Source organism: Notolabrus celidotus, chromosome 9, assembly GCF_009762535.1.
Source record: "Notolabrus celidotus isolate fNotCel1 chromosome 9, fNotCel1.pri, whole genome shotgun sequence".
In the NCBI taxonomy this organism is placed as follows: domain Eukaryota; kingdom Metazoa; phylum Chordata; class Actinopteri; order Labriformes; family Labridae; genus Notolabrus; species Notolabrus celidotus.
In genome coordinates, this window is record NC_048280.1 from 28,695,995 (window position 1) to 28,708,208 (window position 12,214).

At 41.7% G+C, this 12,214-nt stretch overlaps 1 protein-coding gene across 1 annotated transcript in view; it reads left to right on the plus strand.

Moving 5' to 3' along the window:
• fbrsl1 (fibrosin-like 1) overlaps window positions 1-12,214 on the plus strand; it is a 492,137-nt gene that overhangs the window by 159,375 nt on the left and 320,548 nt on the right. Inside the window, exon 8 of the mRNA XM_034691889.1 lies at window positions 8,060-8,192. Coding sequence (XP_034547780.1) covers window positions 8,138-8,192 — 55 coding nt within the window. The 5' untranslated portion in view covers window positions 8,060-8,137. The remainder of the gene's footprint in view (window positions 1-8,059; window positions 8,193-12,214) is intronic.

Below are 12,214 nucleotides of genomic sequence, written 5' to 3' on the forward strand. Positions count from 1 at the left end.
CTGCATGTCTTCATTTATAAACTGAATTATCCATATATTCCCTTACAGGGTCTCACGGTAATGCAAATGTTCCTGAGCTACTTCTTAATCATCTCATCTTTTATGATATAAACATCTTGTCTGCGTGCAGAAAGCGATGAAGGCTTTGGAGAGGAGTTAACATGTGCAGCTGCAGCTCAGCGTTTGTTTGCCTTGTACACCATGTCCTGTTGTTCTGGTTTGCCTGACACCTGTGAGTGTGTGTAGCTGTGCATGTTACTGTTGATGAATTACATTACCTGTGAATGCACTCCCCACCTGTGCAAATCTTAATATACAAGCTTGAAAATGCACTACATATTAAGCAAGCTATACGATACACCTATCACTTGGGATTCAAATGTATGTGTAGTCAAATGAGACCTGATGCTGAGATACAAATAAACTTGTAGTGTTAATAACGCAGTATGACTGTAACAAATGTGGCAAATGAGACCACTTCTTCACAATGGAGAACAAAGTCAAAGAGCACTGCTGCTAAAAATAAAAGCAAAAGAAGGAAAACTCATAAGGCGACAAAACAAGAGAAGGAATCAGAGGCCTTCCTGCAAGAAGGAGCAGCATCTAAAGCATCATGTTCTCTCATTTGCCTCGAGTAGATGCATGCATGAAAAGCTCCAAGTCTCTTTACATGCAAATCCAGCCCGTGACTATGAGTGTGTTTTATCTCGGGGGCTGCTGTTTGCTAATGAAGAGGCCTGTGAAAGTGTAATACGCCAGCTCACATCTCTCGCTCTCTCTCTCTCTCTCTCTCTCTCTCTCTCTCTCTCTCTCTCTCTCTCTCTCTCTCTCTCTCTCTCTCTCTCTCTCTCTCTATTTGAATACACGCTCATTTTACAGCCTTTTAACTCTCAATCTGCTCCTCGTTGATTTTCTATTCTTCCCCCCGTTACTTATTCACGGAGCCTCTATGGCTGTTAGAATGTATGGGTTGTATTAACACTTGAAATAATGCATATCAGCACTGCTGGGGGCCTGTTGTCTACACTCTGCATAGGACCACTGATTAGCATTCATGAAAGATGATGCACAATTCAAAGTAAGATTTATGTCTTTACCACAGTCAAAGGTCTTTCTGAGAGTCGAGGGAAAAATATGTAAGTCCATTATAAACGAGCTGCATTTGCCTTCCCTTGGCAAGAACTGTTGCTGTACCTTCAGTTGAATGTACATTTGAATGAATGCCCTCTTAATTCCTCACAGATTTACAGCGCTTGGCTCTAAATATTTACTGCAAAGGTCTGTTTTGTAAACAACATTTGGAGGTAGAAGATGGTAAATAGAGTGCACATTTACAGCACTTTTTTTAGTCTTCCAACCACTGAAGGCGCTTTCACATTCACCCTGTCACACATTATCACACTGCTCACAGAAGCTGCCTCGCAAAGTGCAAATCTGCCCATCAGGATTTAAGTAACCACATTCACACACCGATGGCTGTGCCTTCAAGGGCCCAAGGACACTGTGATATGTGGACTGTGGGAGGCAGGGATCGAACCACCATCTTTCCACAATGCATCTGTCCCTTAAAATACATCTAGTGTTGAAGATATTTTTATACTGTAACACTGAATTGTGGAATAACATTTTAAGTACTATATTACTGGATGCATTCTCTATTTAGTGTGTACCTATGGAGAACTATTAATTAAGATGGTTAATCTATCCTCAAGAGCTAGGATTTCTTAAAGTGTTGACGTTTGTTTGAAAACAGTGTGAAGATCAGGTCTGTATGTTCTAGACAAAAAAAATCAACCCGCCAAAATAAGGTAATGGCACCAATGTGCCATTTTGTTAAATTGTTTGTTGTAGAAGTAAAAGAAGGCAGTAATGATCAGTGTGATGGCATTTCTCCAAATTCAATCTTTGCAACGAGTCAAATGACGTAACTAAGTGCATTGTCTTTTTCATACAAAACTACAGCACGTTATTGGCTGTGATTTTAACAAGGCTCCCAAACATTGTAAAGGGAGCGATTTTCAAAATTTCCCACATAAAAAGAAAAATGAAAACAATGCAAGCTCTATCCCTCTTTCCAGACCCAACTCGGTCGATGCAGATGACTGTCTAACATGAGTCTTACCCTGTTTTGGTGTTGGGTCTCTGTTCATAATTTGACATATATTACGGTCTAGACCTGCTCTGTTTGTAAAAGCGTTTTGAGATAACGTTTGTTGTGATTTGGCGCAATACAAATACAGATTGATTGATTGATTGATTGATTGATTGACTGATTGAACGTCTCAGCCTCTTTCAGCTCATAATTTCTGCTTTCATTGGAAGCCTCTATGTTTTCAGTGCTGAGTCTCTGATCTACCTGCTCAGGTAGAGGTCAGACGGTCAACACAGTAGGTGGGGACCAAACCAAACTTTTAAAAACTGTTTTCATACGGCTCTCGGTAAGAAATGTAAAGTCTTTGTTGAAAGGATGTATTAGTTTATGGTTGTGGGATCAAAATCAGTTACATTTTTCCATTTGGTGATGTGAGTCTTTGCCATTCAGTAATTGTAGCTGCAAATATAAGAGTGCCGACTTGGACACTTGAACGTGAATGTGTTCTGAATCTTATAAGATGAAATTTCTTGGCGCTAAACATGAATGTTTAATCAACATCTGAAAAAAGATGTGAAAAATATCACTTTTGAGCTAGTTTTCATTGACAGCGGACAAAGTCATTATTTATGTCCATTCAACGCAAAATGCTCTCTAGGATCCAGCTCTTAAGTGGCGAGACACTCTTTAACATGAGGCTGTGATGGTGATAAAAAACTTCACTAAACTAAACTAAATCTTGAAAACCCAGCAACCCCTCGATTGGTAAATAGAATAAAGTTAATGAAAGATCAACTCTCACAATTTGTCATAATGTCCTTTATTATGTGAGCAAAGTTCTCCATTCACACGTCCTCCAGATCATCAGGATGGATACAGGCTCGTCTGCTCAGCTCCCTTGTTACACAGACACTGTGTTCACTGCTGCCTGCCGTCAGCCTGTTTATGCTGCCTCCTATGTTTACCCTCTCTGTTAACATTGTGCTCATTATGCTGCGTAGCTGCAGATATGCGTAGAAAACAAGCTGAGAAGTCTCTCTCTCTCTCTCTCTCTCTCTCTCTCTCTCTCTCTCTCTCTCTCTCTCTCTCATTCTCTCTCCTTCTGTGTGTGTGTGTGTGTGTTATTATCTTACACAAGTGTCACTTGCTCACTTTTCACACGTTCTAACAAGCGAGGTCCTGGGTGGGGGAGCCCTCCCTTGTGACAGTTTGTCACATTGTGTCAGCCCGTCAAGTGCAGCTGAGAAAACATTACCTCTGCTAATGTGGCATTGTGTGACACGGCCTTGGAGGTGGAAAAATCTGCCACTTGAGAACAGTAACAGGGTACATTACCACACAGCTGTGTGTAGGAGAAAAAAACAGAGTGAGCCCTGAGCAAAGTGAAAGGGGGCGGAAGCAGCTTTTTGTGTGGTTTTTCGAGGACTGGGCACAACCCTTCACACTGCAGCTTGTGGGGTTTGGTAGTGCGGGTGCTAATTGCAGTGTGACCGGTGGGAATACAACTCTGTCTCTCACAAAACAGTGGAGGAAAGAGACATTGAAAGAAACCACTCACATCCTGTCAGTCTGTTCTATCCCTCAGTTTATGTTAAATGATATGCATGCAAGCAGGGGCCAGACGTTAAAAAGAGAAGCTGCGACGGTTACAGTCTCTCCTCCGTTGCTTCTGCTTTGTGAGACTTTGATACTAATCCCTGAGAAAGTAATTTAACCTCCTTTTTTGGACTACCCTCCTCCATTGAGCCACAGGTCAGCCTGCAGTCTAATCACAGTCACACCCTGTCATGCAAATCATGCAAAATATATTTCAAGGTACTTTAAAAATGAATATTTTACATAATCCACTCCATTTCGCTTCAAGGGATGCACTGACCTTTTAGCAAATAAGCTTTTTAATTAATTTAACTTTGATGAAAAGGCTTGCAGTTTCTCATCTGTGTGTTCAGTGTTTGATACACTAATGTTTTAAGGGCAGGATGGCTGCAGAGCTAAAGAAGCAGCTCCTGAAAATGTAACTATTTATTAACACTCAGGTGACTCCGCTGCCCCCCTGTCAGAGAGAGATTTTTTCGGTATTTCTGAAATGGTTTTCCTTCACTGCCTACTTTAGTTGCCCTCCTCCCTTGAGTGTGATATATCAGATTGTTATAAGGGTAAAACATAGGTGCTACCAGATGCTTCATAAGAACAGTCATCACAGTAATAAACTCAAATGTCGCCTCACTTTCTCCTTCCACCACCTGACGGAAATCGAAGCACGTTTCTCAGGAAGAAATCGACTGCCTCTGCGGTCTTTTATGAAAAGCTCTGCTGTCACAACATCTGTTGATATGATGTGGAGAGGCTGAGAGCATTGTTACTTTAGCATCAGAGAGGGCATCAGACATGAAGGATCAATAAAAACCATTATGGCATTTCTCTCAAAATATTGAGCAATGCCTGGAACCAAAACAAGTGAAGGGGGAACTCTTGACTGAAGGATCCTCAGAGGGGAGGAAAGGAGGACAGAGAAAGAAGAATGAGAACAGAAACATTTCCCCTCATGGCTTACAATAACTCAGAGAACATGTTTTTTTATGATGACATTTAACGTGACATTTATCCACATCAATCTCTTAGCTCAATTTATTTCACTAAAATAGCAGGTCACATTGCTAATTTTGCCCTGAATGATGCCTGTAATAAAAACCCTACTGCCTGTTCAAGGGCTGCCAATAAATCCCGCTCTCACCCACACAGCTCTGGGGCCAATCTTTCTGTTTGATTAAACTTTGCTCTCCAGTGGTATGAAATATCCAAAGGCACTTAGATTTACAGCCTACTCTGTTAAATTATTGACACCTCACTGGCTTTTCTATCAGTTTCCTCACTAATCTTCTGTTGTTACCTCACTTATTCAAGTTGGTGACTTCCATTTGACTTTCAGTGAGTAATGTCTCCAGAATGATTCATTACCACTCATTGGCAGCACTTATATATGCACATGTTTATTTTACAAATGCAATATCTGATAGGCTCGTTCTAAGTGTGCCAGCCTATAAATAATTGTCTGTGTTCAACATGAAACAAACAGCTGTTGTCTTTGAAGCAAAGATATGCAGGGCTGGCTCTGCGATAGATCTGAACAACACAGGCTGTGCAGATAACATGTAGGGAGAGCAAACAAGAGAGATGAAGAGGGGAAGAAAGAGAGAGTGGGGTGCAAGAGATGAAGGCAGTGTGTAAGGAGGCTCTCAGGCAGGGAGGATGTGTAAGCTCTGTCTGTGGAGCCAGCAGGTTAATTTTTCATGTGGCAGTTTGCAGGGCCTGGTGCAGACGATCATATAGCCGGCCCAGGTTTCCCGAGAGAGACCTTGTTGCTGGAGGCCCCCAGGCGGGTTTCTTGTTGAGTCTGCCTGTAAATTGCACCAAACTAGTGAATTACTCCATGATGTGTCACAGAGGCAGCAGAAAGCCCCGTAGGCATAAAGCTGTGGACTTATGTTTTCCCTCGCAGTAATTCCTCAGTGACAGCTGGGGCAGCAAATTGAGATGTCTCAGATAGAATCCAACAGCTCCGTATTCAAAACAGCTGGTTGCCATTTCTGCAGGAGTTTGTGATGGATTAAACACATGAGTGTGCAGCCTAAACAAACAATGGCAAATCATTTTCAGGAAATATTGGGATAATTTGTCAGGAAATTGCAAATTAGAGACCGTGTTCTCTAGAAGACGACAGTCCATTATTACATGGCAGCGCTGTGAGGCCGTTCTTTTTCACAGTGGTGCCCTGAGCATAAAGCCAGAGTTGGCATGATAACCATCACAGTCTAGATTGTCAAATTTCAACATGTGCCAGTTACAAACAACAACACAGCACAGTTCAGGCTGGTGGGTGTCATTAGATTTGCAGGTCATGTATTTTTTAATCTATGTAGCCCCAAATTATAGCCAAAGTTATCTCAAGAGGCTTTACAGAAAGAGCCACTATAAACCGTTTTCTTTGTTAAATGATTTACTGAGATCAAATGTAAATCAAGCACATCACAGCCAACCAATCTCGAAATCCATCATCTATCATCATCTATTATTGTCTGTCAAGGAGCGGCGATGTATGCCTCTGGAAGTGGAAGCCAACTTTCCAGTAATTTTAGTGTAGCTAGCAGTTACAGAAGCGACTTCCAGCCAAGGTTTCCTTTACCATGCTGCATTTATGTCTGCAGTGTACATGTCGTTTCTTGGTCCATTAAATCTGTTGGGATAGGGCCCTTAAGTACCGGTAGGTCTTTGCTGAACAGTAGACACACAGGCGCTTCACTCTGGATTACTTCAGCAGCATGAACCTGGAAAAGAAACCTATTTTCTCGTGATTAACTCACAAAGAAAAATAAAATGAAAACTTTGTCCTCAAGAGAAAAAGAGAACAACTTTTTAGAAAATGAACAGAGGATAGATTGTTGCCAGATTACTGTCCATTCAAGCCAGGATGTCATTGCAGCCGAGTGCGTCCTGCCTGTTTTCGCTCTCCACATAGACTGTTTTTTTTTCTGCATGCACCACCACCTGCTGAAATATGATCAGGCAATACTACTGGGACTACAAACAGAAACAAGAACCCTTCTCATGCTAAAATTAGACCCCTGTGTACAGACTACAGTTTTCTGAAGAATCTCTAAATAGAGATTAGCAACAAAGAAAAAAAAAACAGGCAGAAAATGTGGGCTGAACCAGATTCAAGAGGAACAGCCATCTGCCAGAATTGAATGGGCCGGTATGGTGGTCATTAACCAAAGTTCTGGTCACATAAACACATTTGAATATCTGTCAGAGCTAGATGAAAGGTGACAGGATCAACAAACTAATAACTAAAAATCCAGAACTTCAGGGAAATATTTATCTGAGTACAAGTTAAATAAGAAGTCTTCTTTGTTGTAATGCTGTGGCAAAGCTAATCAAAAAGGTTGGCAGAAGCAAAGTTCAGCAGAAAAACTTTTAAGAGGAGGCACATAATAATGTTGAGGGCAGTCTGAGTCATGAGTGAATGAGGTCAGAACATTCACTTTACACTGTGTTCTCCATAGCCCGAGCAAAGAAGCATTGAAAACTACATTATTGGACAATCTTACACCTTTGGCTGTTTGTGAAATATGTGGGGAATTTAGTTTAGTTCCCCTCAGACTCATGATTAATATTTATTTTCTTGACCAGTTACCAAAATGACCTTAACTATTGTTTATCAGCTAGCAAACTATATCCATACCTCCCTTGTTACCTAAGGGGTTCTTTATCTTATCAAACAGTAAACAGTCACCAGTTACAGGTATCACAAAAACAAAAACAAGACTGTCAAACATATTGGTCCTTGCAATGAAAAAAAGTTGTTTACAAGTGCACTTGTGAACAAGCTCAAAGTCTGTGGAGGGGTGGGGTTGGGGGGGATTAGAGTTCAACACTCAACATGTTTTTCCCCTTTTTCCCAAATATTGAGTTACATGTACAAAATACAGGGAAACATCATACAGGGAGGGGAATCATTATTATCCGTGCATGAGTGCAGGACAGAATAGTGTTGGTACAAGCTGAATGTGAATTGTAATGAAACCCAAAACATGAGCACAAAAATGCTGCTATCTGGGGGTAGAAAGAGCAGGGCTAGACACACTCAGTTTTTTTAGAGCAGTCAAAAGGACAAAGAAGCAGGAATGAATGTGATATGAATTTAAAGTGTTGATAAAACCAGCTTGCGTCAACACTACTCCAGCAACCACATGGCCGGTACCAATCTGCAGCATAAAAGGCTTGTCAAATTGGGGTGCTGCCAAAACAGCAAAAGAACACAGAAGGGCTTAAACAACTTCCAAAACAGACTGGGCTTTAGCTGACCAAACAAACTTGACTTTGGACTTCAAAATGTCTGACTTCTTTCAAGAGCCCCAGAGGTACACCAGCATGCTGAGGAAATGTGTTCCATCTGTTTTGTTACAGGAGGCAGACAAATCTTGACGACCACCAGTTTAACCTCGGCAGGGCAAACCTTGCTCTTCTCTGCCACCTGAGTGGTAAATGGAAAGCTCTCTCTGGACCAACAGCTCCCACACCACACAGATTCTACTCCAGAGTATGATCACAAATATCTGATCCAGACGAAAGCACAACGTATCATACCTGCTAACGTACAGTTCATCAGTCACTGGAAAATGACCTCTCATATTGTAAACCAAACACCATTACTGTGTAGGAATTAAAGCTTGTCAGGAACACCCTATTTCCTGGGCTGGTACACATAGTAGGAGAAGCTCATGTCCTCTGAGTACACAAGATTTTCTAACAAATTCTGCTGAAGCTGCTTGGTGACAAAGTTCCCTGCTGGGAACAAAGGAAACAAATCTGGTTTGTAAGATTGTAAACTTCCCTGACGTTCTGTAAAATCAGTATTTTGTCCTGTAAGTTGCGTGGCATAAAAGATGCCGTTTGTTTTGGGGGGTAATGAATTCATTCATTGAAACTAGTTTGTCACATTTACCCTCATGCAAGGAGCTGAGGCAAAGACTGGATCGCCTAACATTGGATTTCAGACAGATCCATGTCTGGTCTGTCTCCGATCCGCGGTGGTCCGGCTCTGTGCTCTCTTGTCCGTCAACACCCGCTGGCTAAGTTTTGAGAACCCAGGATGAAGTCGGACCACAGGACAGCAGGAGGTCTCTGGCATGCCGGATCAGAGAAGCAGCCGGAACTCAACGGAGCGGATCCAGTGGGAGTTAAAACATTGACTAGAATTGAAACCTATCAGATCCGGTGCCGTGAAGGATCGGAGATGGATCGGACACGGATCTGGTGGAGTTTTGCCTTAAGAGTTCTTCAGTGGTGCACGCAACACACCTTCATGGTGCAGCATTTCTCGCTTCTCAAGAACTGCCCCCAATGCATACTATGCATACTAACTGTAGCACTAGACACAACCTGAATTGTTATTAAGCAAAGGGATCCAAACCTTTTTTTATTCACAGTAAGTGGACCAACAAAACAGACCTGAAAGCTGAGCGCCTCAGACTCAAGTAGTGCTGTGTGGCTCTGTGATAAAACAGTGGATTCATAATTTTTTTTAAATTTTGCTCTGCCATATTGAGCCTCAAACACCCAAGTTAGTCAATCAAGTTGACTCAGCATTAATGATGTACCTCTGTGACAGAGTGCTGCAGGCCCACATAGCAGAAAAGAATCAGTCAGTTAAACCATTATAACACTATAAGGAAGCTGAGGGACGATGAATTTGTTTCTTATACACTGACTGTGCACAAATGATGTTGTAAACCAACAGAGTTTATTTTCTTTACAACAGTGTAGGGATTTGTGTCTTACAGCTGTGTGCTGTTCTAGTGTGAAATCTAGGCTGATTGATTTCTGTGGGGCTATATTCCTTACAAAGGATACGGTCTGTACTTGAGGAGAGAGATTTCTTTTTTATATTGCTTGCTTCAGATCGTTCACCTCTAAATCCCATGTCTACAGCACACAGCACACTCTCAGAACTATCTCAATGGAAAATAGCCCTTTAAGCAAGAAGCACCTTGACCCCAGTGACATCAAATGAATCCTTATCACGGTGGCAGAGGCAAAGAAAAACAATTCTGCCGCTTAAACATCATAAAAGCGTGACAGGCTCCCTCCCTTTAGCTCCCAGCGCAGCCGGGGCTAAGCGTTTCAAAGGGACTAGTGTTTGAATGACTGCGATGTGGGAGCTCAGAGTCTGTAGCTATGGATTAAGCTCACAGCAAATAGTAGCATGGAAGAAACAGAGGTAATCTCTTCCCTCTCCTCCGCGGCCCTCTCACCATACCTGTTCCCCCTTTTTTTAATCTCCTTACTGAATTAGTTCTTGCAAAGCTGCTCAAACAGAGAGGGTTTTATTCACAGTGGTTACAGAGGTTAAAGTTGCAAGAAAATGATAGCAACTCAGGTTCCCAAAAGGTCAATTTGCCCACAGATTTATGCCCCGCTCACCTGGTTATTGTCCTCCAGAGCAACATACAGGTAAAATACACCTGCCTCTATCTTCAAATTGCTGCTGGGATGAAAAGTGCATCTTCAGCCACAGACCTTGAACTGCAGCCAGTTGCAAGCAGCGACTAAGTATAACATTTTGATATTTGCGTATAGATTACACAGTGTAACAAGGGGCAGCAGTGTTCCATAAAAACTTCATCACACTCACTCGGTGCAGTCTGTGGTTTAATCACCTACACCGCTCTGGATAATTTACCCTGCAGCCATACTGTATTTGCATAAAAGTACTTTCGTTTTGCATCTCCCTGCATTTACTTGCAGTTTCACAGAACACTGTCGCCATAAAGAAGATTCCCACAGCTGAGCCACTGCACGCTAACTGACTAAATATTTCAGTCTGGCTCTCGCAGCTCTGCTTTCGCTGCTTCCTGTACTGTGAAGATCAAATAATGAGCTAGAGGATTCTTCTATGCAATTCTTCACACCGGCTGGGTGTTGTAATTTTTCTTCAGCTTGCACACCTCTGCATGAGATCATTACCAGCGAGCCTCTGATATTAACAGTTCATCAACAGTGTTTCTCCCATTACTCCCCATCTGACTGTTACTAATGAGAGCTGCAAATAGTCATGTTGGAGATTAGAGGTGTTCCTTATAGGATGGGCGACTGACTCAGAGAGCTCTGGGGCTTTTCCAAAGTATCTGTTTGCATTCATGGATTCCTTGGCCTTCAACCTTTGTAGAACTTAACATAACTTATTTAACATGATTGTATATTTGTGACATGCTTTAAACCAAAGTTGTCCGTCACTGGAGCCACAGGGTTTTGTTTAGTATGTTCTGCCTGTTATGACACAGGCAGCTTATGCTGGCCTCACACCAAACAACATCAAAGTATCAGTCACATTTCTAAAGTCATAATACAATCATGAGAGTTTTGGAAAAGTTGGGATGTGATCCCATGATTGCAGATGTTTGATGGTGACCCTGCAAGCAGTGGCGGTTCTGGGGAGGGGCCAGTGCCCCTGTAAAACTGAACCTGGACTCCCCTGTGCCCCCCCCCCCTCCACACCAAAATAATATTATACAATAAAAAAAGCTTCTGTATCCCGCCGATGTTACAGGCGGAACACATGCGTGTGGCACTTGGTTCCAGTCCCTTAGAGCGCTAAGGGACTCATGTTGAGTGTAAACAGCCAAACAGCTGCTGTCAGTCTGCATTTTGATATAGTACACAGTAGTATATATGTCTAGTATATAGGGATGCACTGATATTTTGCCAGTTTGTTCTCAGCTGGTCCTCGGCCTTCTCAGTCTCTTTTGTCAGGATTGAATGTGTCCCTCTGACAACACCCTTGACCCCAGCCTGGCCCCCCCAGTAAAATTGGTCTAGAACCACCACTGCCTGCAAGATCCCCAGTCTTTGCAAAATCTTTAGTCTGTGACTAAAAACTCAGAGACTTGCTGGCACATCATCTTTAGATGAGACAGGGTGTGAAATGTAAGTCTTTTAATAGTCTCTTCAAGTCTTGTCGTATATGGAGGCATTTGCAGTTTAGGTTTATTTTCTCAAGTGAGATTTAAAAATTCTACCAGCAGAAAAAAAAACAATTTGTAAGCTTGGAAGTTCACAGCATCATTAGAAAGCATCATTCTTGAGAGCTTGGGCAGTGAGACAAAGCAAGTGTAAAGAATAATGCAAATGGCCATCATGCAGCATCTCCTGCAACTTGATATTAGTGTTTGAGTTCTCTCTGAAAGTTGAACTTTGTAGAATTATTAGTTGCTGATTTTTTTCTGGTGTTATATTTTCATGTTGGATAGATATTAGGATGAATATGCATCAAGCTTTTCACAACAGTATAATACAATAACAGTTCAATTCTGTTTATTAGGTTTTTTCATATACAATAGAAAAAATAAAAGTGATGGTCAAATAAATTGTGTTTTCTGTGGTGTAAAGTAATGTAGAACCTTCGGTTTAATATTAGTTATGCAGTATAAATCTCAAGTAATGTAAGGATCACTACAGTTTGCATATTAAGACCACTCAAACCAATATAATGCACCATTTTGAACTTTTTTCATGTTTATTTTGTGGTTTAAAGGCTTTGATCTAAAGAAGTAGAAGTGGAGT